At 37.9% G+C, this 23,451-nt stretch overlaps 1 protein-coding gene across 2 annotated transcripts in view; it reads right to left on the reverse strand.

Moving 5' to 3' along the window:
• The window catches only part of epha8 (eph receptor A8), an 84,025-nt gene that overhangs the window by 30,386 nt on the left and 30,188 nt on the right, over positions 1-23,451 (reverse strand). For both annotated transcript variants that reach the window (XM_087801758.1, XM_087801757.1), the window contains exons 3-6: positions 19,940-19,993; positions 19,395-19,538; positions 15,684-15,833; positions 15,025-15,340 (exon numbers count right to left, since the gene is read on the reverse strand). In XM_087801758.1, coding sequence (XP_087657884.1) covers positions 15,025-15,340; positions 15,684-15,833; positions 19,395-19,538; positions 19,940-19,993 — 664 coding nt within the window. The remainder of the gene's footprint in view (positions 1-15,024; positions 15,341-15,683; positions 15,834-19,394; positions 19,539-19,939; positions 19,994-23,451) is intronic.

Below are 23,451 nucleotides of genomic sequence, written 5' to 3' on the forward strand. Positions count from 1 at the left end.
AACAAATTATTAAGTTGTGTTTCATTGTGTTATTATTGGTGTTGTGTTGTTATGTGGTAAAATTAGTTTTTTCTCGAAACATTTACCCCAGCATCTGCTCCGTACTAACTAGTACGCAAATTCTCGACAGACACTACCGCTACCCACTAACAGGAAATGACGTGAAAGCTTCTTCTTCTTCTACTACTATTTAACGATGATTGTAACCAGCTGTAGGAACACAAGGTCGACACCTACTGGCAGCACGTTTTGTTTGGATCAAGAAATATGAGAAACAAAATATTCGCGAGATATTTACACCGGTATCAGCACCGAAGACGTGCCATCCTCCTACTGCTGGCTGAAAATGCACTCCATTTGACTGGTAGTCATACTCAGTTTGTGGGCGTTTTAGTACGCCAATTTAGTGTGCATAGTGCACTACATTTTGCATACGAAGAATTGAGACGCACTTTAAACCAAGTTTAAGTACACAAGTATGCGATTTGAGACACAGCTCATGTGTATTTTTTCGCGAAGTGCTGGAAGAGAGATTGGGTCGGGACCGATTGGGAAATTCAAATATTTTAAACAGAAGAATGTAAACATGATGCTGTTGGTATATCAGTGTGGGACATGAAAAGGATACTGATACTGGATGTTACATTGTTTATGATGGAATTGCTTGCTTGAAATCCTCAAGCGCTATCAGGAACAACAACAGGCAGCCATGCTAAATTCAAGTTAGAAGCATTGCAAGTGACGCTAAAGGCATTATTTCACTTCTCACATCGTTTAAAAGGAAAAGAAACTGAAGAATAATGGAGCTCAGTAAGAAATATTAGCTCAGTTTTTCACCCTCACAGTGCAGCGCAAGCACATGGTAAAAGAGAGCATGACAAATTACTATTATTATATTTAAAGAGACTCAACTTCTTATTTATTTTATTATCTGTTTATTCTTTTTTTTATCAAGTTCCAAAAACCAGTTCAGGTTCATGCTCTCAGAAATACTTCGAAAATTCCATTTACAGAAGGTGTGTTTAACCTTAACACTGCTGGCATTTCATTTGACACCATATGGCAGATTTTTATAGCATTGCATCCCTTTTTATTTTTATTTTATCATATTTTCTGTCATCATTTGTTTAACATCTAACAGTCATGATTCATGTGCATTTGTCAGCAGATCTATTATTTTAACAATGCCGTTCACCTCCCAACTTTAAGTTTCCAAGATGCAATAAGAATCATTTTTTATGTTTTTTCTTTACTTATAATGCCTGCTGCCATCTAGCGGCCAGAAGTTTAACTGCAACTCGAAAATTAACACGCCGCAAATTTTAGGAAAATTAATTGTTAATTAAAATTACTCAAATTATTTTATTTTACACCACTTTTTTGAACTACAAACCATTGAATAACTATGGTAATGCATAAAATATGATTTGAAAGCCAAAAAAGATGCAATAATGTCGAATATCAATACAATAAGTAGGTCATTAATATTTGTAAAGCGTATCATGAAAAATATCTTCCCATATCGATATCTTTGATATTGAATTATCCTCCCTTTGACTGGATATTTCCCCCCAGGTCACTTTTTTAGTCTCTCTCACGCTCTCTGTTCTATGAATCCCTTCTTTTTTCCCTCCCTCCATTTCCCCAGAGTGTCATCATCTGAGAGGTACATGACTGTACTTAACCTCCTTTCCTCTTTGGCATTTGCCATTCTGAAAATAACAAAACCAGTAGGTCGCTTCATCGACTATGAAGGACTCAAGGAAATCAGCTTCACCTTTGTTCAAACCATTCATTAAGGCCATTTTTAATGCAATTTACTTAATGTGATTGTCCTTCAATGGTGTGTGTATAACTAGAAAGCTGAGTAAAGGGCAGTTTTAAATGTGTGTTTACATGGCACCATACTTGATCAGGAGGGCTGGCTCTGAGGTTGAAGCTGGACTCACTGGTGACAGTTGTTGAGAGGAGATCACTGGAGAAACTACTGTCCATCATGGATGATGATGGGCAACTTTGTTATGATAAGACACTTTGAATAAAATTGATTTGAATTGAATTGAATCCTCTGAACACTGTCATCAGTGAGAAGAGAAGCAGATGGAGCACAAATGCTCTTCCCCAGATGCAACACTAATAGACTCAGGGACTCATTCATTCCTCGTGCTATTAGTTTGTATAATTCTGAGGGGGCAGGAGTGGAGTGAAAAGATGATTCTATTCAAGGTATATCTTTTGTATAATTTTCTTTGCGTTGTTTCCTTTGATCTATGTTCTTTGTATTTGTATTTTGTTCTTTTTATTGCACTTTTTCTTGTTTTATGAATCTATCGTCTGTGTTGCTGTGTGCTGGAAAACAATTTCCCCGAAGGAGATCTCCAGAAGGATTCATAAAGTTTATCTATCCATCTACTAAAGCTGAGAAAAATTAAACCGGCTCTTAATTAACATGGAGCTCCCGTTTATCGCACTAGGCAGACATCAGTGATATTTACGATAAATGTTTAATTTACAGACACTTCAAGCGGTCCCCAAAGTGACTTACAACAACTTAGAACCCGCTATTTATCCTCACATGCTGCATTAAGTGCACATTAATAACAAATGCTTTGACGAGCGAGCGTTATTGAAAATGGTTTTAAATGTTTAACTGTATATGAGCATTTTACATCATCGCACCTCCATCTTGTACATCTAATCGGCAACGTGTCAATGTTTGTTTATGTGTAATGTCTAACATTGTTTCTGAGCATGAGCAAATAAATAAATAGACTCACGACCGCAGGAGCCATAGTTATAGTTATTATCAATGCGGTGAAGTCATTGACGCACACATTCATTGTGATGCAACAATATAAAAATCTAGTTCACTTATCCTCGAGTTCCTCTGAAAATATGGCTTGGAATTTAGTATTTCCTCGTCTATTATTTGTGTGTTTATTTTACGTCAAACAGCAATATTTATCCTCGGTTACAAAGCCAGTAGCTCTCAGAACATCTCACTTCCATGGTTTGTTTTTGCCTTCACAAGTCGTGTTCTTTCCTCCGCACATTTCATAGTTTTCCTAAGATTACTCAAGGCAAGTGTAAGGAAATGACAACTTTACTGTAATCTATCACCTAGATTTAACACACATTTCAAATAGTCATTTGATTAACTGATAATCTTACATATTTAATTCATATTAAATAATCCTATTCTTGCATTGGATTCACTGACTGCAACACAAGGCCGAGGTCACAAAGCCTCGCACACACAGAAAGATTAAACAATCCCAGATTCCAGGAAGTCTGGACACCTGTTTGAGAACTCACACTGAAGGACACAAGTCGCTGAGAACAGACAGATTCTAGAAAACAACAACCTTCAGTAAGTTTCCACTACGATCACGTGCGACGGCCATCTTAGAATCAAGTGTTTACATTTACTGACCAATCCTACATTCACATTTGACTAGAGGCGTTAACCTGAATATTCTACTATAAAGATCCACCATTTTGTCTGATCTTTGCGTTCTGGCATTCGAAGACGTCTGCGATAGATCTCTCTGCTTGCTAGCGTCCGTGTTCACGTAAGTTTGTCTCTGACTTTTGCATAATTCACTAAACAAGCATTTTTCTTAAACTCATCAATGTGTCTGTCCTTCATTCCACCACCACGTACGAGGCTGGGGAGGGGTCGGTTCATCGGAACAAAAAACACAAAAAGTGTAATATTTTTGCTTCTTAAAGAAGTACTGAATACTAAATATGAATATAAATCTAACGATGAAAAACTGACCTCACCAAAATATGTGTGATGTTGAAAAAGATAATGTGATAGAGACCTCCTTACTCAGCCATGTACTAAGTGAATATACTTAAAACTAAAGCCTCGGAAGGCAACTGAAAATATGGGTATAAAAGGGTCTTCAAGGACATATTTCCATCCGTTTATCTTGGACACTATTTGGCATCGACCATGTAAAGAAGCACAAATACTCCCAGAACCCAGAGACAAATTTAGACGATGGACCGCGGGGTAAATCTTTGGGGAGAATATGAAGACTCTAATGAGCCGCTGAAGCTGTCAAAGTGATGGATGAATACGTAGTCGGGACTCAGCCAACACATTTTATACAAACAATGGAAAACTACGACATGTTTTCCACTTTATAATGCTTACCCAATTTAGCAGATTAGTTTGAACCTTGTACAGGTTCGAGAGGTGAAGGGAGAAGAAAAAGGATGGTAGTGGGATTCATATTCATAACTCATATTATGTAGATGCACTACGTTAAAAGTACCAGTATTTTACGCGAAAACAATGACACCTTATACTGTTTTAATTGATAAAAAGAAAACATATGACAAATATCTTTCAAAGTACAAAGACAAGTAAAAAAAGGTTGTTTTTCAAAGAGCAGACGATTGACTAGTCAAGTTTATATTTATATAATTCTGATGAGCCTTTCCTTCAATTTTCCTTCAATTGTCTTTAAAAAATAAAATAAAGGTCAGGATTTATATTAAAAAAAAACCTAATAAAATAACCTTTATTCAACTTGTGGATTTCATTTTTTTTTTTTAATTGAAATATTACATTTGACTTTAAATGTACCAAAACATTCTAACAACTAGTGCAAAATACAAGAAATGAAATTAATATTGACAGACAATATTTTGTAGCAATATCTAATATTAAATTAAATTAAATTAAAGGGATTTGATTAATATATATCACACAAAGCTTATAATTCGAGAAGAAATAGAAATCTATAAATGATAATCTGTGCACTAAAGAAAATGGTTTAATAATAGCAACACACACACACACACACACACACACACACACACATTATTCAGTGCATGTTCTATGAGCAATTGTATCTACATTGCTATAATGAAAAAAATGAAAGTAGTTCAGTTTGAAAGTTTCACATCTTTTGTCTGCATCCATTGAGGTGATACATCATCAATAAAGACATCAGGAAGGAAACATTACTACAATGTTGTCATGTGAAATAAGCCTGGTAATTACAAATCAAATCTGACAAATCCAGCCTGTTTAATGAGCGTTAAAAGGATGTTAATTATCTGATTGAATGGCTGTCACCATCAGACTGTGTCAGACGCCGGAGCGACCAGAGAGGAGGAACATGCAGGGACGTATTAGCAGCAGCGAGCGGGCGGTGTGAAGTGTGCAAGCGAGAGTGGAAAAGGCCTGCAAAGAGGCGGCGGGGGATCCGTGGGTACCAGGAAGGGAGGGATTGTAGACTTTTTTTTTTTTTCCTTTTTCCCTTTTCCCTTTTTCCCCACACTAACAATCCCTGTAGTGTATGGTTGAGGAAAATTAATCAACTGTGTCTGATTATTTATGTATTAAACAGGACAAGTCGGGGAGCGACAGGCAGGAGTCAAACTGTGCTCGGAAGGCCGCAACCGCTCTCTGGCAGGCAGAGCACGTCATTATAAATCCACCTCAGCGGATCAACAAAATTGTTCTCACACTTTTAATTTCAGGTTCAAGTCCTCTCGGATTCATCAAGTGGCTCACATAACAAGGGCAACCCCTGCGTCCAGATTAACAAGTACAGACTGACCTGGATTTGTGGACGGATTTGTATTAAATAAAAATAAAATATGATTATTTTTGTGTGTGTGTGTTAAAAAATATTTTTTCATAGGAATTTGTTACATACAAATGTAGTACAATTCAATGAATGTCTGAGAATGTATTTAGCACTAACATTATATCAGCTTAGGGGCTGTCAAAATATTTAAAAAAGAATAACAATAAATAATTCATATTACATTTTTAAATAAATTAATCACAATTCAAATTGTTTTTTTCTCCTTCTGACTCAATATTATCACAAACTAAAGAGTGTGTGACTCCAGATTAGTGGAGGCCAGGTAATTTATACCTTTTATTTTATTTTAGACTTTAAAGATCAGGAATAAAAATACAAAAGCCAAATTTCTCAGAATTGTTAACCCTGAAACTTTAGAAAACCAAAATGCAAAAAGCTCCTTTGTTAATGAAATGATGCCTTTTATCAATTGCAACACATAAATGAAAAAATGTATTATAGCCTGTGGCATCTTGAACAATACAAACTACAGTATGTTGCCTCAAATCTAAAACACACGGACGACACACACACACAGAGGCATACACACACACACACACACACACACACAGAGACGGCAGAGAGGACGAAGAAATATGATGGGGTCGTCTTATTTCAACTAACAAATTCAACTGTGGTAGCAAAACTCACATCTCAAAACTGTACACACAACTTCTGATTGGTTATTCATGAAAAAAATCATTGTTTGAAATCTGACCTCCAATTTTTAACTCGCCATAATCCAGACGTGCAAGAATTTTTTTAGCTCCAGCGTCGGAGCTTGCACATTAAAATCATTAATGTCCACGCTGTTAGATTAATGTGTTAAAATCGACAGCTCTATGAGATTAATTTAAACAATCTACTTACTGTCGTCTATATTTTAATTATTATTATTTCTTTAAGAATTAAGAATATAAAATGTAATAAAAAAAAAATGTTGGCAGCTTTTATTACACATAAAGAAAAATCCTAATGTTAAGCATTAATCAATCATGTGTCGAAAAAAAATAAATTCTCAGAAGTTCCACCATCCTGGACATAGAGCTCAGATGAAGGGAAATGGTTTCTCACTCATAATCGATAGATCTTCTGACTCTTGCATCCATTCGTGGGGCAGACGAGAGCTCCGCTGTTGCAGGAATGCTGCAGTTAAGCTCTCTCCAGACAACTTGTGAGAAGAGCTTGAGTGGCACTGCTGTGGGAGCAAAGGGGTGCATTGCTTTGAAAGAGCTTACTACGTTACCATCGCCGTTTCCCACTGTGATGCTTAATTGATAATGCCATGCTTTCTCTCCCTCTCCGTGATTCCTCCTTCCTGCCGTCGACCGATCAATATTCAGTGTTGTTCACCAGCAAACAGGGATTCAGCAAAAGACTAATTAGACCTGGCATAGACGCAACACAATCCCAGGACACAAACGCCAACACAATCTAATAAACAGATGTAAACTGCTTACATGTTTCATTAGACACGCAGGCCTGTGGTCCACGCTCTCCAGGCAGTTTATTCTTCACTTCCAGGCATTCATGACATGGCTGACAAACATATGTAAACGGAGGATATTAAAACTTTAATGCCTTATTTACACCAAAACGATGTGGACGCTCCATATTTTTTTTATCACAGAATAACTCGATTGTCTCGTGTTAAAACTGCAGAGATCAAATGGAAATGAACTGGAGATAAAATCTTCAGGCTTCAATATCGGTGATTAAATTGCATTAAAAAGGGACATTAAACTCAAATATCGATGATATATTTACTGTGAAGTACAGAGGATGGGCTGACACCTTTCAAAGCAGCTGCTTCTTCTACATAAAAGGGAGTTATAAAGAGTTGTTCACAGTATGAGGTAGAACACAGAGTGAGAACAAATGTGCTTTTTGTGAAGACATTGTAATTGAAATGAACCGTTGCATGAATTTACATCAAACACATGTTTGAACTACTCTGAGTCACATTAACACACAGTAAAGATGAGTCTCTACCTGTTCAGAACTCTTCAAAACATGTATTTGAATTTCAAAAGGCGAAAATACTACAGAGAAGTATCAAGAATTCAAAGATCACTGGCACGTAGGAGATGAATATAAGTGATAATACACCATCAACGGACCACTATGGGATCCGCAACAAGCTGGAACATTAAAGGGCAAATAAAGTGTAGATTTAAGTTTGTCTTAAATAGGTGTTGGACCACTATTGTACTTATCAGTACGTTAATGTTTGTACAAAACTCTCTTTTCATTGAAATATTTACGTTGGAAAATTATCTTAAGCTCCGCCCACTATTTATTTTATTTTTTTCTCGAGCCAAAGTCTTGTTTACCATAATAGCGTCATCAATCCCGTAAACCTCCACCTCCGAGAGACTCGTTGCATAAACAAAGCGGGGTGTGATTACACCTGGCTGGAGGAGGAGTGAAGCCACTATTACGTCATATTGAAGCGATAGGAAAATTACTATTGTTGAAATAAGCGACAAAAATGGAAACAACAACAAACAAAAGAATTAAAATAACAAATGTTATTCTTTTGCTACTTTTACATCAATAAAGTAGGTAGTAGGTAATAGATGTGTTAAAATGATATCAGTTTCAAGGATCAAGTTAAACAAACCACGCGTCATAATCACAGAAAACAGTCAACCAACCCTGGCTCAGGTTACCTCGCTCAGAGTATGAGCTAAAAATAAATAAAAAAACCTAATGAAAAGAAAACCGATTACACGATTTGACCACCTTTGCAGAACTTGTTGATTTTTCAAAATATTATGACCAGGTGTGTAAAAAGTGACTTAACGTTTGCCTTAACTGAGTCATTGCTTCACACTTCCTCCTCCAAGCTCATCTGTCTCACCATCAGTTAATAACTTTGGATTTAATTCTAGCTGATCCTGCACTACAGAAGCTCACGAGATGTCGGTCTGATTGTGCCACAGACTCACACCAGAAAGCACAACACATCTCACTACAACACCAAGTCTTAGTATGTCAGTGCACTTTCCATAGTTGCATTGAAAACTTTGTTGACAGCATTAAAGACTCGGCTACACAATGATGAACTTAATTTAGATCTAATGAGACTGTATATAGAAAAAGTTCTGCACCCTCAACCTCTCTCCTGCTTCCTATTCCCACGGGGCTGCTTAAGGAAGAGTTTCCCTTACTTAGCACATCCCTACTTGATATAATTATCTTGTCATTAACATCAGGTTTTGTCCCACATACTTTTAAAGTTGCTGTGATTGAACCTATGCTAAAAAAAAAAGGCGTATTCTTGATCCAGTGGTTTGAAAAGAACTATAGTACTACTCCTATTCTGGGGAAACACAAGCCCCCGGATGTGAGTCTTTGTGTTTGTGTCGGCTCACGAGTGACCTGAGCAAATGTGACTGGGCTAAGTGTGTGTGTCTCATATCAGTGTGTTCTTGATCGCTCGCACTGTATGGGGCACTTAAGTCCATTCTCCACTGACCCGTAAACAGAAGGACACACCTTCACAAATGTGCACAACTACACACCCCCTGTTTTGATGGAGAGTCAAGTGGACGAGTGTTGCACTGAACTGCTCACCAGTCTTTTCCTGCTCCCCGCCGTCCAATTGCTTCCCAGTTGCTGCTTCTTCTTCTTACAACCGCCTCTCAACTGGTGACTCCTAATGGCCTGTCACGCAACCCTTGGCACACACACACACACACATGTGCGTGCACACACACTCCACACGATGTCGTGCTCCGAGCTCAAAGCTCAGCACCTTCGTCATGGGAGAAGCGGTTAGGCATGCTGACGTACACACATTCATGTGTGTGTGCACATGCGAGTCTGCGCCACTCCAGCAATCTCTGTCTCACAATCTCAGCGCCCCTCCTCCCCCTACACTTTGTGTCTTGTCTGGTCTTGTGTGCGTGACTATGGCAGGATTGATTTAGAACACTGACCTATTTTGATAACAGTGGAGACACAACATCCCTAGCAGATGTATCGAATAGGTCCAGTTCCTGACCCGAGTCTATCTCTTGTTTGCCATGATGTAATGCCTAAGTGCTTTAATCCCTGTCTCCTTTCCAAATATAAATAAAGTATAAGCTTCTGAATGAGAAAAAAAAATGACGTGCCAACCTTGTGATTCTACCATCCTAAGGTTACTAATTACTCAGTAACGGGGTTTATGCTTTTTTTTCTGCAATTTTGCTTTATCCTTTTTTCCTCAATAATAATAATAGTAATAATGGAAAGTACTGCACTTGTCAAAGGATTTTAACACAATAGTAAGTAAGTAAGTAATATTTATTTATATAGCGCTTTTCGAGACCAGAGTCACAAAGCGCTTAAACAATCAAAACAATACTCAAAAAAAAATACATACTTTAAAGATCAAGATAATACTGAGAACAACACAGGAGTTCGAGAAATTCAAGGAAAAGCCTGAACAAATAGAAACGTATTAAGATGTAGATGAATACATTTAACAAAAAATGTTCCATGATTGTGGAGCCGTCTTTTTATCAACCAGTTAAATAACAGTTCTGCAGGCTTGTTCATTATTACGTAAATTATTTTGTTCAATAGATTAATAGTAAGTAAGTAAGTAAGTAATTTTTATTTGTATAGCGCTTTTCCAGACCAGGGTCACAAATCGCTTAAACAATCAAAACAATATTCAATAAAGTATATACTTTAAAGTAAGTAAGTAATATATATTTATATAGCGCTTTTCGAGACCAGGGTCACAAAGCGCTTTAACAATCAAAACAATACTCAAAACAGTACATACTTCAAAGATCAAGACAACACCGAGAACAACACAGGAGTTCGAGAAATTCAAGGAAAAGCCTGAACAAATAGAAACGTCTTAAGATGTTTCTTAAAGGAGTCAGTAGACTCCATCAAGCGCAAAGAGAGAGGAAGATTGTTCCAAAGCTTAGGAGCAACAGCCTGAAAAGATTTCTCTCCTCTGGTCCTGAGCCGTGTGCGTGGAACCATAAGTAGATTCTGATCCACAGACCTCAGAGCCCGAGCTGGGGTGTAAGGCTGGATCAGATCAGTGATGTAAGGAGGAGCCTGACCATGAATAGCTCTGAAAGTAAGAACCAGAATTTTAAAGTTGATCCTGAAAGAAACTGGAAGCCAGTGAAGAGTTTTAAGGACCGGAGAAATGTGAGTTCTTCTACTAGAGCGGGTCAGAATTCTCGCTGCAGAGTTCTGAATCAACTGCAGACGAGACAGCTCCTTCTTGTTAAGACATGAAAACAAACTGTTACAATAGTCCAGACGAGAAGAAACAAACGCATGGATTACAAGCTCCAGATCATGTTGTGACAGCATTTTCCTAAGTTTAGAGATTTTTCTCAGTTGAAGGAAACAGTTTCTGGTCAGTTTTCTACAGTGTTGAACAAGAGACATGTCTTTATCAAATACAACACCCAGGTTTCTCAGGCTCAGTTTGACAGACTGACCTAAGTCACCCAAGTACTGACTCAACCCTGGAATCGTATCATCAGGAGCAATCACCAGAGTTTCAGTTTTGTCCACATTAAGCTGTAAAGTGTTTTCACTCAGCCATTGTTTGATTTCTAGCAAACAATTGACTAAGCTGTTCAGCCTTTGGGGCTCAGTTGGGTCAAAAGAGCAGTAGAGCTGGATGTCATCAGCAAAAATGTGATAAGAAACATCTGGAAATCTCTGAATGATTTTACCAAGGGGAATCAAGTACAGCAAAAACAATAAAGGACCCAGAACAGAACCTTGAGGGACTCCACACAACAGATCTGCCGATTCAGACCTCATTTGATTGGCAGATACACTAAAACTGCGCCCAGAAAGGTAAGATGAGAACCATTCTAACACAGACCCAGACAGTCCCACTTCATCCCTTAGTCTTCTCAGCAGGATCTGGTGATCAACTGTGTCAAAGGCTGACGACAGATCCAAGAGAACCAGAACAGTGAATTTACCAGAGTCAGCCGACATCATGATGTCACTGGACACTTTCAGTAAAGCTGTCTCCGTAGAGTGATGTTTACGGAAGCCAGACTGAAACTTCTCATGGATGTCGCTCTGATCCAAGAACAAAGACAGCTGCTCGGACACAACCTTCTCCAAGATCTTGGACAAGAAAGGGAGCTTAGAAATAGGCCTGAAATTACTGAGGTCAGTTGGGTCTAAGCCTGGTTTTTTGAGCAGAGGCTCCACAATGGCATGTTTAAATGCATTGGGAAAAACCCCTGTGGAAAGGGAGAGGTTCACCATATTGGTAACCCAGGGGCCAATTACATCAAATACTTTGATAAAAAGCCTACAAGGAAGGACGTCATCTGAGCAAGAGGAGGGTTTCATCTTGTTCACTAGTGCTGAAATATCACCCAAAGATACAGCAGAGAAGGATGACCAAGAGGAGGAGATGGGCTCAGAGACAGTAGGGGTTCCCAACAAAGGGGGAGAGATTTTCTCTTTGATCAATTTAATTTTGTCAATGAAAAATCTCAACAATGCATTGCTGTCAGCTTCACAGAAGACCGGCGTGATTTGAGGAGCAGGAGACACGAGAGAATTAATCGTGTCAAATTGTTAAAGGACAAGATAAAACTGATAACACAACAGGAGTTACATCAGCCCTACCTTTTTTTCACCCAAAAACATTTCATTTCTATTGGAATTTTATTTATTCATGTCTGAAATATTATTTTTTCCCCACAAACAATGCAAATAACGACAACAAAGGTGTCAACTTTCACAATGGAAAATATCGAAAGGCAAGCTTCTGAAACTCTACACTTTACTCCACTCCATTAAACTCAATATTATTCCAAAACCTGACAAAAAGTGTTGCGCTTTCAAGAATCTTTTATCATCCTTGCATTTGTGTGAAGAAAAGCCTCCTGAAAATAAAATCCATTTGTCTTTGGTGCGGCATTTTCGGTGAGTACAAGTATATATTTTTTAAATCAGTGGCATTAAATCCTGCGTTTTTAAAATATATAAAGATATACAGTATTTAAATATGTATAAATATATCTCTGAATTGCCCCATTGTGATATAAATACAGCTCTGTTTGCATTTTGTCTTCCCACATCATCTATGTGTACAGTATCCACAAGAAAAAACGATTTTCTCTTCTTCTTTATCTCCGTGAAAGAGCCACACAAAGTTTGATTATTTCACCTCTGAAATTATCTTTTCTAGCCTCTTTCATCTTTAGACTTTTTGTTGCACTTTGTCAGTCAATTCATAACTGTGAATGAATTCAATTTTTATTTTTTTTAGAAAGTAATGTGGAGCTCTTTGAACATCTTTATGCTCAAATAGACCACGCCATATTTACTAAAAGTAAGCTGTAAACTACAAGAAGTCTTTTTTTCTGGTTAAAATCCCAAGTGTTTTCCTTTAATAGCTTTACTTAAGAACTACTTGAATGTATTTCAAGTGGCGCCGTTAACAGCCTGTTTGATGACATCTCATTAGTAAACCCTGTTTATTTAAGTGTTTAGAATTTAATCCTTCTGACTGACATCCCTACCAGATCCAGCTAAAAACACTCCCTTTGTCATCTTCCATGGGCGATTCATTGTATTGTTATCATTTAGGTCCTAATTAGATTTTGTTTTGTTTTGTTGTCCCTGTTGACGACTGTATCCTTCATAAATGACAACATCTGGTTCATATGTCAGATTTCCCTGCTCTTAGGATACGACACTACCTTTCTACCTAAGATATCACACACTGGAACCACTGGTCCTCAGTTTGTTGAACTGGAACTCTTTAGGTATTTAGGATTTAGGTATTTTTATCATGAATTTAATAACATTCTGTCAAATGCCACATTTGGCAAGTGTAATGTGTAAGTAGAAGCCTGCATTTGTAACGTATTACAAATTATTTAAGACAATTTAAACAAATATACCAACTGGGTGAAAATCATTGAAAAATGTTTTATCTCCAAAAGGTATACATAATTTCCACTGGACTTTAACAGATGATCCACCAAAAAAACAAACCATGTGAGTGTCATGTGAGAGAATCCATGGTTTAAGTGTAGATTCAACAACAGGTCTTGGTCAGGTCCCTCTACAGGAGCACCTCTGCACTTAAACTGTACATAAACACAACACATATGGCAAATTCTATTGATTAAATGTTGAATTTTAGTCAGAGTTGTAGTTGATTAACGTGGGAAAATCGATCTTAATTCAATTTTGGATTACAGTTAGAATTTTAACTTTGAAAATCTGCTGTTAGAACAAAAAAGTAAAACATATTGAGATCATGGAGGGGTTAGGTTGGAGACATTTCTGAAAGGAATTTGCACATCTGTGTCCAGCGGGGACAGCCAAGCAGAGCAGAGGACAGCTCTACATTTCCATCGCAAATAAATAAAAAAAACGAGTCAATGAGGTCAGTTCTGAAGTATCTCAGAAGGAGGGGAATATATGTTTTAATCGCAAGCGTCTCTAATTGTTTCAGATTTCTGTGTCAGATTCAGTCGGATTCTTATCTCTCCGACTATTATTACGTTTTGTTTCATCATCCTGAACTTACACAAAGTGAACAGTGGCTCAGATATAAGATCATTTCGCTGAATGGTCACTTTTATTTACTAACAGATATCAATGAGATGGTGATGGAAACTGACCACACATAACATGACACAAAAAGAAAGATCTTTTAAAATTCACCCTCATTCGAATATTACATATATTTGCATAAAAAAGGTTATATTTAATATTTTCTTTAACCCCCCAAAACATCACTTCACAGCCAATAATATTAAAAAATGTATAAACCGAATTCTATGCTGAAAAAAATCTTGAACCTGTTGGGGATGTTACTCGCAAACCCTGCAAGACATTTAACCTGTGGTTTAAGGCAACACAACTTTCTGCATTAGAATTTTAAATGATCACAATGTTTAATAAATAGGACAGGTTTAGGTGGCGAGTTTCTCACTGACTTTGTTTTGTCTTTCTATTTGTGAGAGGTTCTTTTAGCACAACTTCAAACCTTTATGCTCATAAGAAAAGGGGCTTTGATGTTTGAATAAAAAAATCATAATAAGTAAAATACATTTTGCAGTATCAAATATGAATATGGAACAGGTGGATGACACACTGAAGGGCTTTCTGATCCTTAAAAACTATGAAATATACTACTTTAAAATATTTTTCTTTTTTTCAGAAAAGCTCAGCCATACAAAATATAAACGCATTTAATGATAACTGAGCAATTTGTAGTGTTTTTGTTTGAATGTTTCGGTTTTTTTGCACCTGGAATGAACGGGATCTAAACATGTGTTATTTCTTTATTCATTATTATCTATTCAGTAGTTTATAAATACAGAATTTTTGTTTCCAGAAGCATTTTATTGGACACAAGCATCTGGGTTGTTTCATTAGTATTTCATCGACTCACCTATACAGGCGTCTCTGTGCTCCTCGAACCCGGCGGAACACACACACCTGCCGATGGGCACCAGCCACTCGCCCTCGGCACTGCAGTACATCTTCGGAGTGTCCCTCTCCTCTGCATGATCCACACACTGACCTCTGACCTCCACCAGGGATGATGAGTCAGCCCCAGTTACTACATCAGTGAAGACAGCCAGGTTTCTGCTTACGCCCACGCAACGTTTGTAGTAGACTCTCACCGAGATGAGAGCGATGCATGCACCAATGTCCTGGAAGGCCAAATAGAAGCCACGCCTGTTAAGAGGACCCACTCCTCGAATCTGTGGGCAAAGCAGAGCACGTGTTACGTTGTTTTCTGGGAATATCTTCTTTTAATTAAAGCCCATGAAGCAAAAAAAAAGATCTGAAGTTGTAAAATCCTTGGCAGTTTACACTCGGGCGCTATGTTGCATTTGCACTTAAAAACAAATCATGGGATCCATTTGCTTAATCTTACATAAGTGAGTTAAGAACACACGTATTAAGAGGAATATCTTTGTAGCCGTGAAGTGCCATAGCTTAAGATTCAGGTTGCAATAATCTTGCGGGGGTGGACGTGCTGAACATTGTAATCAGGCTTATGACGAGAGATTAAAGATGAACAAAAAATCCATTAGCATATACCTCTGTGTTAAGTTTGAGTCGGCGTACTCCCAGGTCCACACCAGTGAAGCTCTCGTCAGCTGCAATGGTGTCAATCTTAATGAACTGGTTCTCCCGTATGGTGGTGCTGACAGCTCGGTCGGACTCATAGTAGAATATGTTAAAGGTTTCCTGGGGAGAAAAAAAAAGAGACTTTTTGCAGTTCACTATGTAACAGGGAAAAACTAAACAGAATAATTTGGTTTTAACTGGTTTTAAACTTTTTAAAGTTCAGTGTTACAGTGTTTTTTTCCTACAGCTTCAAGGATAAGACAGTGTTTAATCTCCTTTGGTCGTTCATCATTGAGACAGGTGATGGGAAATTAACATACATTTAATGAAGGGAGTTCAAACAATGAAGTTCAGTGAATTATAATGACCAAAATGAAGAATTCTTTGTTCCGGCTAATTGTCTAGTATGTGTTCAGCAAATACTTTTAGAATATTACTCATTACACTATACTAAATGTATCACTGTATACTATTGTAAATAAGATCTTAATGTTGACACCAACAGACCAGGGAGTTGAGATCCATCAATAGATGAACTTCACTACATGAAACCTATTAAAACTAAGATCTGCTGATGGGTCGATGAAGCTTCGTGGGTCAGCTAATACTGTATCGTGAAACAGTTTGAAAGGCCACCAGATGGTGCTCTCGTTTTAAAAACCTCACCAGGTTGAAATAGTGGATCAGAGCCGAAGATCATGAAGCACAGACTTTTTAAGATTTACACATCCTATCATGCCACAGCTGAAGCCGATCACTATTAAGATCCAAAAGGACCGGATGTAGCTAAACATAAGACATAACTACATTTTTAAGAACATTATATTTAAAAAAAAGGGAGTAGTTTAGAGTATAGAGTGATTATGACTGATTATTGCCGAAGTACAGTCATCCGTTTTCTATATCAAATAGCTTCACTTCCTTCATTCCAAAAATCAGAATCTGCGCAAAGTGATTCTATTGTTTCATATGTTAATATTTCAAACTCCTTCAACTGTAGTTCATCCCGGCGTGATACTAAGCACCGACTGCAGCAACCGTTTTCCTGGTGCACTGTTTAAAGGGGGTTAAAGCCAAACACGTGGAGTGATTTATGTGTTAATTAAACGTGTTGTATATCAGGGGAGATGTGTCTCTTTGCATGTGTGTTGTTAGTTTAAAAAAAAACCAAGATAAGAATCAACCGCGTGTTAGTGCTTGTACTTTTTGGATTGCATAAATAAACATATTAAATATACGTAATACATTTGATACTCGGACATGCAAAGCTTGGCTCAGCCATACTCCCATGAAAAGTAGGTACAAATAAATAAAATAATCCAAGAATCTTTTTTTTTTTGTTCAAATACTTCTCGCTATATTTCTGATCATTTCTCTGCCTGTCCAGCAGCTCAGCTCTGTTTTAGGGGAGCTTCCTTGATTATGCTGTCTTGTCAGTGAGAGATCGGGACAATGGAGGGTGACCGAATCCCATCCGTGGAAATGCTAGTTTGTTTCACTGCTATGTGACAGAAACAAGAAGCTGAACCAGAGGCGCGACTTTTTTTTATTCATACATGAGAACTCAAGTAACAAATCTACACAACCTGTACACCTCCAATTAAAATTACTTTTCCTCATTGTACGGCCATGCTCGATGGAAAGATGAGACTCCAAACGGCTCCAGAAGATATCATTGAGCTACAGTGACAGGACTGAACTTGACTTTAAATCCAGCAAAATGGATGCTTCATATGAAGCATAACTCATACATTTTCAATGAGTTCACATCCATTTTTACTGTTAACTGTTTAGATACTCACATCAATGACCCCTGATCAAGTACAGACCATTTTAAATTGAATAGTACCTTCAGAAAATGAGATTGATCAGACTGTCTTTGGACTGCAGCAGCCTCCTCTCACCCAGTATAAAAAAACATAAACTCAAACATGCTTGAACGCCTCCCTCAGGCAGGAGATTAAAATCTATCAGGACCAGAACTTCATGGTTCAAGAACTCATCCTACCCGTCTGCTATCTGGTTATTAAACTTGTTTATTCCTACTTTAATGAAGATGCTTATTTTATTGAGTTTTACACATTTATCACTTTATTATCATTATTATCTATTCATTCATTCCATTTTATAGTGAATACTATAAAACAGTATACTATACTAAACAAAATCATGTGTGTTGTTCTTCCAATATTTGTGATAAACATTGTCTGATTATTTTGTTAAAATTCAATCCAATCCTCTTGAAAACAACTTCGGATTCTGACCAGAAATGTTTCCTTCATGCTACATCACCTTCAGATTGATACGGCACTGAATGTCTCGGCTTTAATACATTTGAAGTAAAGAAAAGCAACACTCGAACTCCTGTGTTGTTCTCAGTATTATCTTTATCTTTAAAGTATGTACCTTTTTGAGTATTGTTTTGATTGTTTAAGCGCTTTGTGACCCTGGTCTCGAAAAGCGCTATATAAATAAAATATTACTTACTTACTTACTTACTTACAACCCTCTTTGAACAAAGGTTTGACGCCCTGAAAATAGGCAGTTATATCGTGGAGGCTGTTCTGTCAACTAATGATTTAAAAATAACCCAAAGACTCAGGATTCACAATCGTTTATGGTTTGTTCTTGTCTACGCTATAATGATAAAATGGGGCAGACTTTTAAAACCCTTAATTGTCAGAATGACTTCAGCTCAGCATTCAACACTATCACCCCCCGGCAGCTCAACTGGACCAGTTGGGACTCAACAACTCCCTTTGCAACTGGCTGGACAGGCAGTGCGGGTCGGCAGTAACGCCTCCAGCACCATCTCACCCAACCCGGGGCCACCCCCAAGGATGTGTGCTGAGCCCCCTCCTCTTCACTCTGCTGACCCCATGACTGCGCTCCATCATCCAGATCCAACCGGGTTCATTGAGTTTGCGAACGACACAACTGTGGTGGGTCTCATCAACAACAGGGATGAGACGGTCTACAGGAGTGAGGTCAACAGGCTGACCACGTGGTGCAAAGACAATAATCTCCACCTGAACGTGGAGATGACTAAGGAGGTCATTGTGGACTTCAGGAGAGTGCACACCAGGCATCTACCACCAAGTTCCTGAGTGTGCACATCTCTGAGGATCTGTCCTGGAGCCACAATACAGCATCACTGGTCTAAAAAGTCCACCAGCGCCTGTACTTCCTCCGCAGACTGAGGAGAGCAAGAGCCCCACCACTCTTGATGTTCACCTTCTACAGAGGCATCATGTCGAGCTGCATCACCGTGTGGTACGGCGCCTGCACCATGTCCTGCCGCAAGAAGCTGCAGCGCATCTTGAGAGCAGCTGAGAGGAGGAGGAACCAGCAGGTTAAAGGTCAGCTTCTTCCACCAGGCTGTCAGGGGACTCAACTCCCTCCCTGTCACTCTCACCTCTGCTTGAACTACCTGTGCATTAACTTTGTTTTTTTGTTGATATTCTGTTTATTAGTTAATTATTTAAGTATTTTTGATTATTTATTTAATTTTGTTGATTATTTATTTTTATTCATTTATTTTTTGAATGTCTTATTTAATTTCCTTTCAACCATCTTCATGTTTTTCATCGTATGTCAGAGAAAACTACAATTTCATTTATGCTGTATGTCTTGATACATGTATATTTGACAATAAAAGAACTTAGAAAGTATCAGTTGTACCTTGCAGGTGCCGAGGACTCCAGGCATACTGTTGCAGTCTCTTAACGTGAACTTGACTTCGATGTAGATTCTGCGAGCTCCCTCTCGGGCCATCCAGTTGGTCCTTAACCAGTTGTTCTGACTCGGGCTCATCACATTACACACCTGGTGGGAACACAACACATGGCAGGCATTAAACTCTGTCCAAAGAGACGACGAAACAAGCTTCAAACTTCTATGTATATTACTTTATTTCCCTAATTGGTCATCAAATAAACATTTTATTACAATGTCTGTCTGTTTAATGGCTGTAAAAATGTATGTTAATATGTACACTAACATATACAGAAATGTATTCACAAATATTATGCAGAAATTATTGTGTGTGTTTGTGTATAAGTGTGTTTGTGTCTTCATAGGCATGAGATATGTATGAGTTTCAGCCTCGCATATACATACTGTTCACAGTATCAATCATCTTGTCTTTACCGTTTATTTTTAAATTTTGCTGGAAACGTGCGATAATGAAACCTGATCTAACATTCAGCTGCGAGAGCAGTACACACCTGGTACGTGTGGATCGAAGTGAAGTACTCGTCCATCTCATTAATGGCATCCCACTGGGCAGAGGGGAGAAAAGAGAGAAACATTCTCAACGTTCTTTCAAATTCATATCCAGCAGATCATTTTTACAGTTGTGTCTATATCCCACTTGAGCGTCGGTACCGAGGCGAGGCTCCCCCATCACATTATCACACAACACGCCTGGACTACAGATTAATCATGTGAGCGTCACTCCAGTCGGGCAGGAATGTCGTTTCTTCATCTCTTACAAAAAGGTTTTTATCAATGATACATATACTCCATGTATGGTTTACTTAATAGTGTGCAGGTACATTTAAATGAGTCCTAAGTTAAAATTCACGATGTGACATTTTACATTTCCAATTATAAGACTCATTTTGTGTGCATTGTAGCACCACCTGGTTATCCTGGCAGGACCGCTTAGCTGCAGGTAAGTTACCATTGTAGTTACCATTTAAACGGTCAATTAAATTCAATTGATTTCCTCAAATCTGTCTCTGTCTCATCCACTTTCTGCAGCTACTCGGAGGAGCTGTGCAAACATCCTGATGAACCTCAAACCTTAAGTGTTTATCAGACACAGAGAAAAGTCCAGAACTTTAAATGTGATTTTAAATCAGGATTTAAGGGTAGATGTAGTTATGAGCAACATTCAAATCAATATATAGTTTATCAATACCTTATGATTGTTTTATACTAATTACTTACTTACTAACATATGACATAATATTATTATCAGTCATATACTTTGAGTATTCAGCTTGATTTTATACGTTCACATAAAGCTTTTGGGGCTCAGGATCAAAGGATTCTGATCATGAATTCAGACGAGAGAAACTGTAGCTGCCCTGCTCTACCACCTTGCTGTTGGCAAAAAAGAAAAATCAAACTGAAACTACAGTGGTATTCGTGTTGAGTTTTTCAAATATGATCAATCAATCAATCATTTGTTACTGTGCCTCAACACTCATGCACTTCTTAAAGCATCTGGGCGATGTTGAAACATGTGCCTGGCTTTAGCGGTTGAGTTGAGAACAACTCACAGGAATTTTAAGCCGTTTTGAACCGGTGAATCTGGGGACCTTTGCAAGCTTCTTCATCCCAGGATAAACACAGCGATGAACTATTTACACCGCACAAGAAATATTGAGGTGAACCACTGATTGTGGTAATTTTGCTGCAGGAAAAAAAAATCAAATTATCTTTCAGTGTCTTTGGCCAGATTCATAACCAGTGCACATGAGTGAGTAAGTCACTTGTAAAACGCCTTCAACAGACCAGGGTCTGTCTCACCTCTTAATTGCTCCTAAACCCCCAGAGATTTAGATTTAAAAATAAATAATGCAGAGAGAATCTGTCTGCCAATTTGGAAAAAAACACTTAAACCACTTTTCACTTGCATGCAACTGCAACAATTGTATTTAACAAAATTGCTTTATTTCTGTGAAGAAAACATCATCTTGTCTTGATTAAAAAAAGATTGAGTCATGCTAAAGAAACAAGTTAATGCACAGGGCAAAACTTGAATAATTATTAATTAAAAAAAAGAAAAAAGGATGGACTTTTGTAAAAAAAAAAATCCCATTATATATATATATAACGGTCACTTTCGTGAAACAAATTTACCATTATCAATATAGACACACCACATCCAGACAAATATTGATTAAATAAATGAATAACTGAAAATGATGATAAATAATCTATGTTAATTGATTGCTTGATTAATAATGAATCCAAATACATTTTCAGGCATTTCAGTCAAACCTTGAATTAGTCTTGTTTTCGAGTTTCGATTTTGGATTTGTTTTAGAAGGCATTAGAGATCAGTATTCCACGGCAACATATAACATCGTATGTTCCCTATGGTCCAATCTGTCGGGCTCTTAGCAGCAACATTGAAATAATTGAAAGGGAAAGTGTCGACCCCAGGAAGATCCCACCTGAACTCTGCCCCGCTAAAAACCCACCATCCGGGTTTCCATGGAAGCCCTCCAGGCTCCATACTCACACTCACACACACACACACACACACACACACACACACACACACACACACACACACACACACACACACACACACACACACACACACACACACACACTCACACACACACACGTGCCACTCGCCAAACACCAGCACCTTCATTAAGATGTGGTCTCATCCCTTTCTCTTCTTGTTATACTCTCATCTCCATCAGCTAAATTGAAAGTGCCCTTGAACTAGATAAGACCCTGACTAATTAGTGAAGTTTATAACCTTTCCGTTTCCCTCATTATTCTCTTCTCTCCATTCACAACTTTAACCCCACGGTTTGTTTGCGAAAACCCATTTCCTCCGGTCGCTCTCTAGGACGGCAAAAATTGCAGCGAGCGGCGTGAAGGTCTGGTGAGCCGCAGACATGGCGATGGTTGGTTTGCAGCATAAGTAATGAAAACTCCGCTTGAAGGCGAGAAAAAAGAAGCGAGTCAGCAGAAAATAAACATCGTATGAGTATGAGACAAAGTTGTTTTTTCGATCAGAACCAAGATAGAAGAAGAGGTTATTGAAGAGTTTGCAGCTAATGATCATGGTTTATTCTCTATGTGGTGTAGTTTTCTTGACCACATCGTTGCTTTTGGTGGAAAATAACGACAAATAAGTCGATTATAAAGCAGTCCCTTAGGTAATTCCAACAGCCATGTGGCAATCTCCAATTTTGCCTTAGGTACTGTAAGTGATTTACTTAGATTCCGGGGACTAACTAAATTGGGTGAAAAGTGCTGAAACATGCTTTTTATTTGTTCTTTCAAATTTGAAGCGAGCACAGGCGCAACATTAAATTCAACCCTATAGCATCAGAGCTTCTCTGCAGTATCTCACCTACACATCAGACTCCCAGCTTTCTGTGGTGGAGGATTTTGACTATCCTATTATTATAAGCAATTTTGGCTGAAGTCTGCCAGAAGAGAACGTTGAATGTAGAGATCATGACAATATATTCTACCTATATATGTCTACCTTTCTTATCAAGATAAGAAAGGTAGACATATTGTCTGTAACCAAGTGAAGGCAAGTAAGGGGGGAAATGATGGTGAGGATAATGTTGTTAAACGCTAAAATATTGCGGAAGCTTTCTTGTGCATTGTTAATTTAATTTGAGAAAAAAACCATTTTATCTTAACTGTCTTTCATTGACCTGAATTCAACGAGACATTCAAAATTATTTGGTGTAGTCAGTTTAATAGGATTTAGCTAGCACACTATGATGAGTTCAGAACCAGACCAGGGTCACAAAGCGCTTAAACAATCAAAACAATATTCAATAAAGTATATACTTTAAAGGTCAAGATAAAATAGATAGGTAGGTACACAAAATTTGAATCCGTCCTTTACGGAATTATACCTTCAAAAACAAAGTATTAGCAACAATTACTGTCATCACATAAGCAGTTGAGAAAGTAAAGTGGTTGTTAAATGAAAATGAAGAGTTTATGTTCAGTTTGCATTAAG

The sequence above is a fragment of the Callionymus lyra genome, chromosome 10, assembly GCF_982586985.1.
Source record: "Callionymus lyra chromosome 10, fCalLyr1.hap1.1, whole genome shotgun sequence".
Taxonomy (NCBI): domain Eukaryota; kingdom Metazoa; phylum Chordata; class Actinopteri; order Syngnathiformes; family Callionymidae; genus Callionymus; species Callionymus lyra.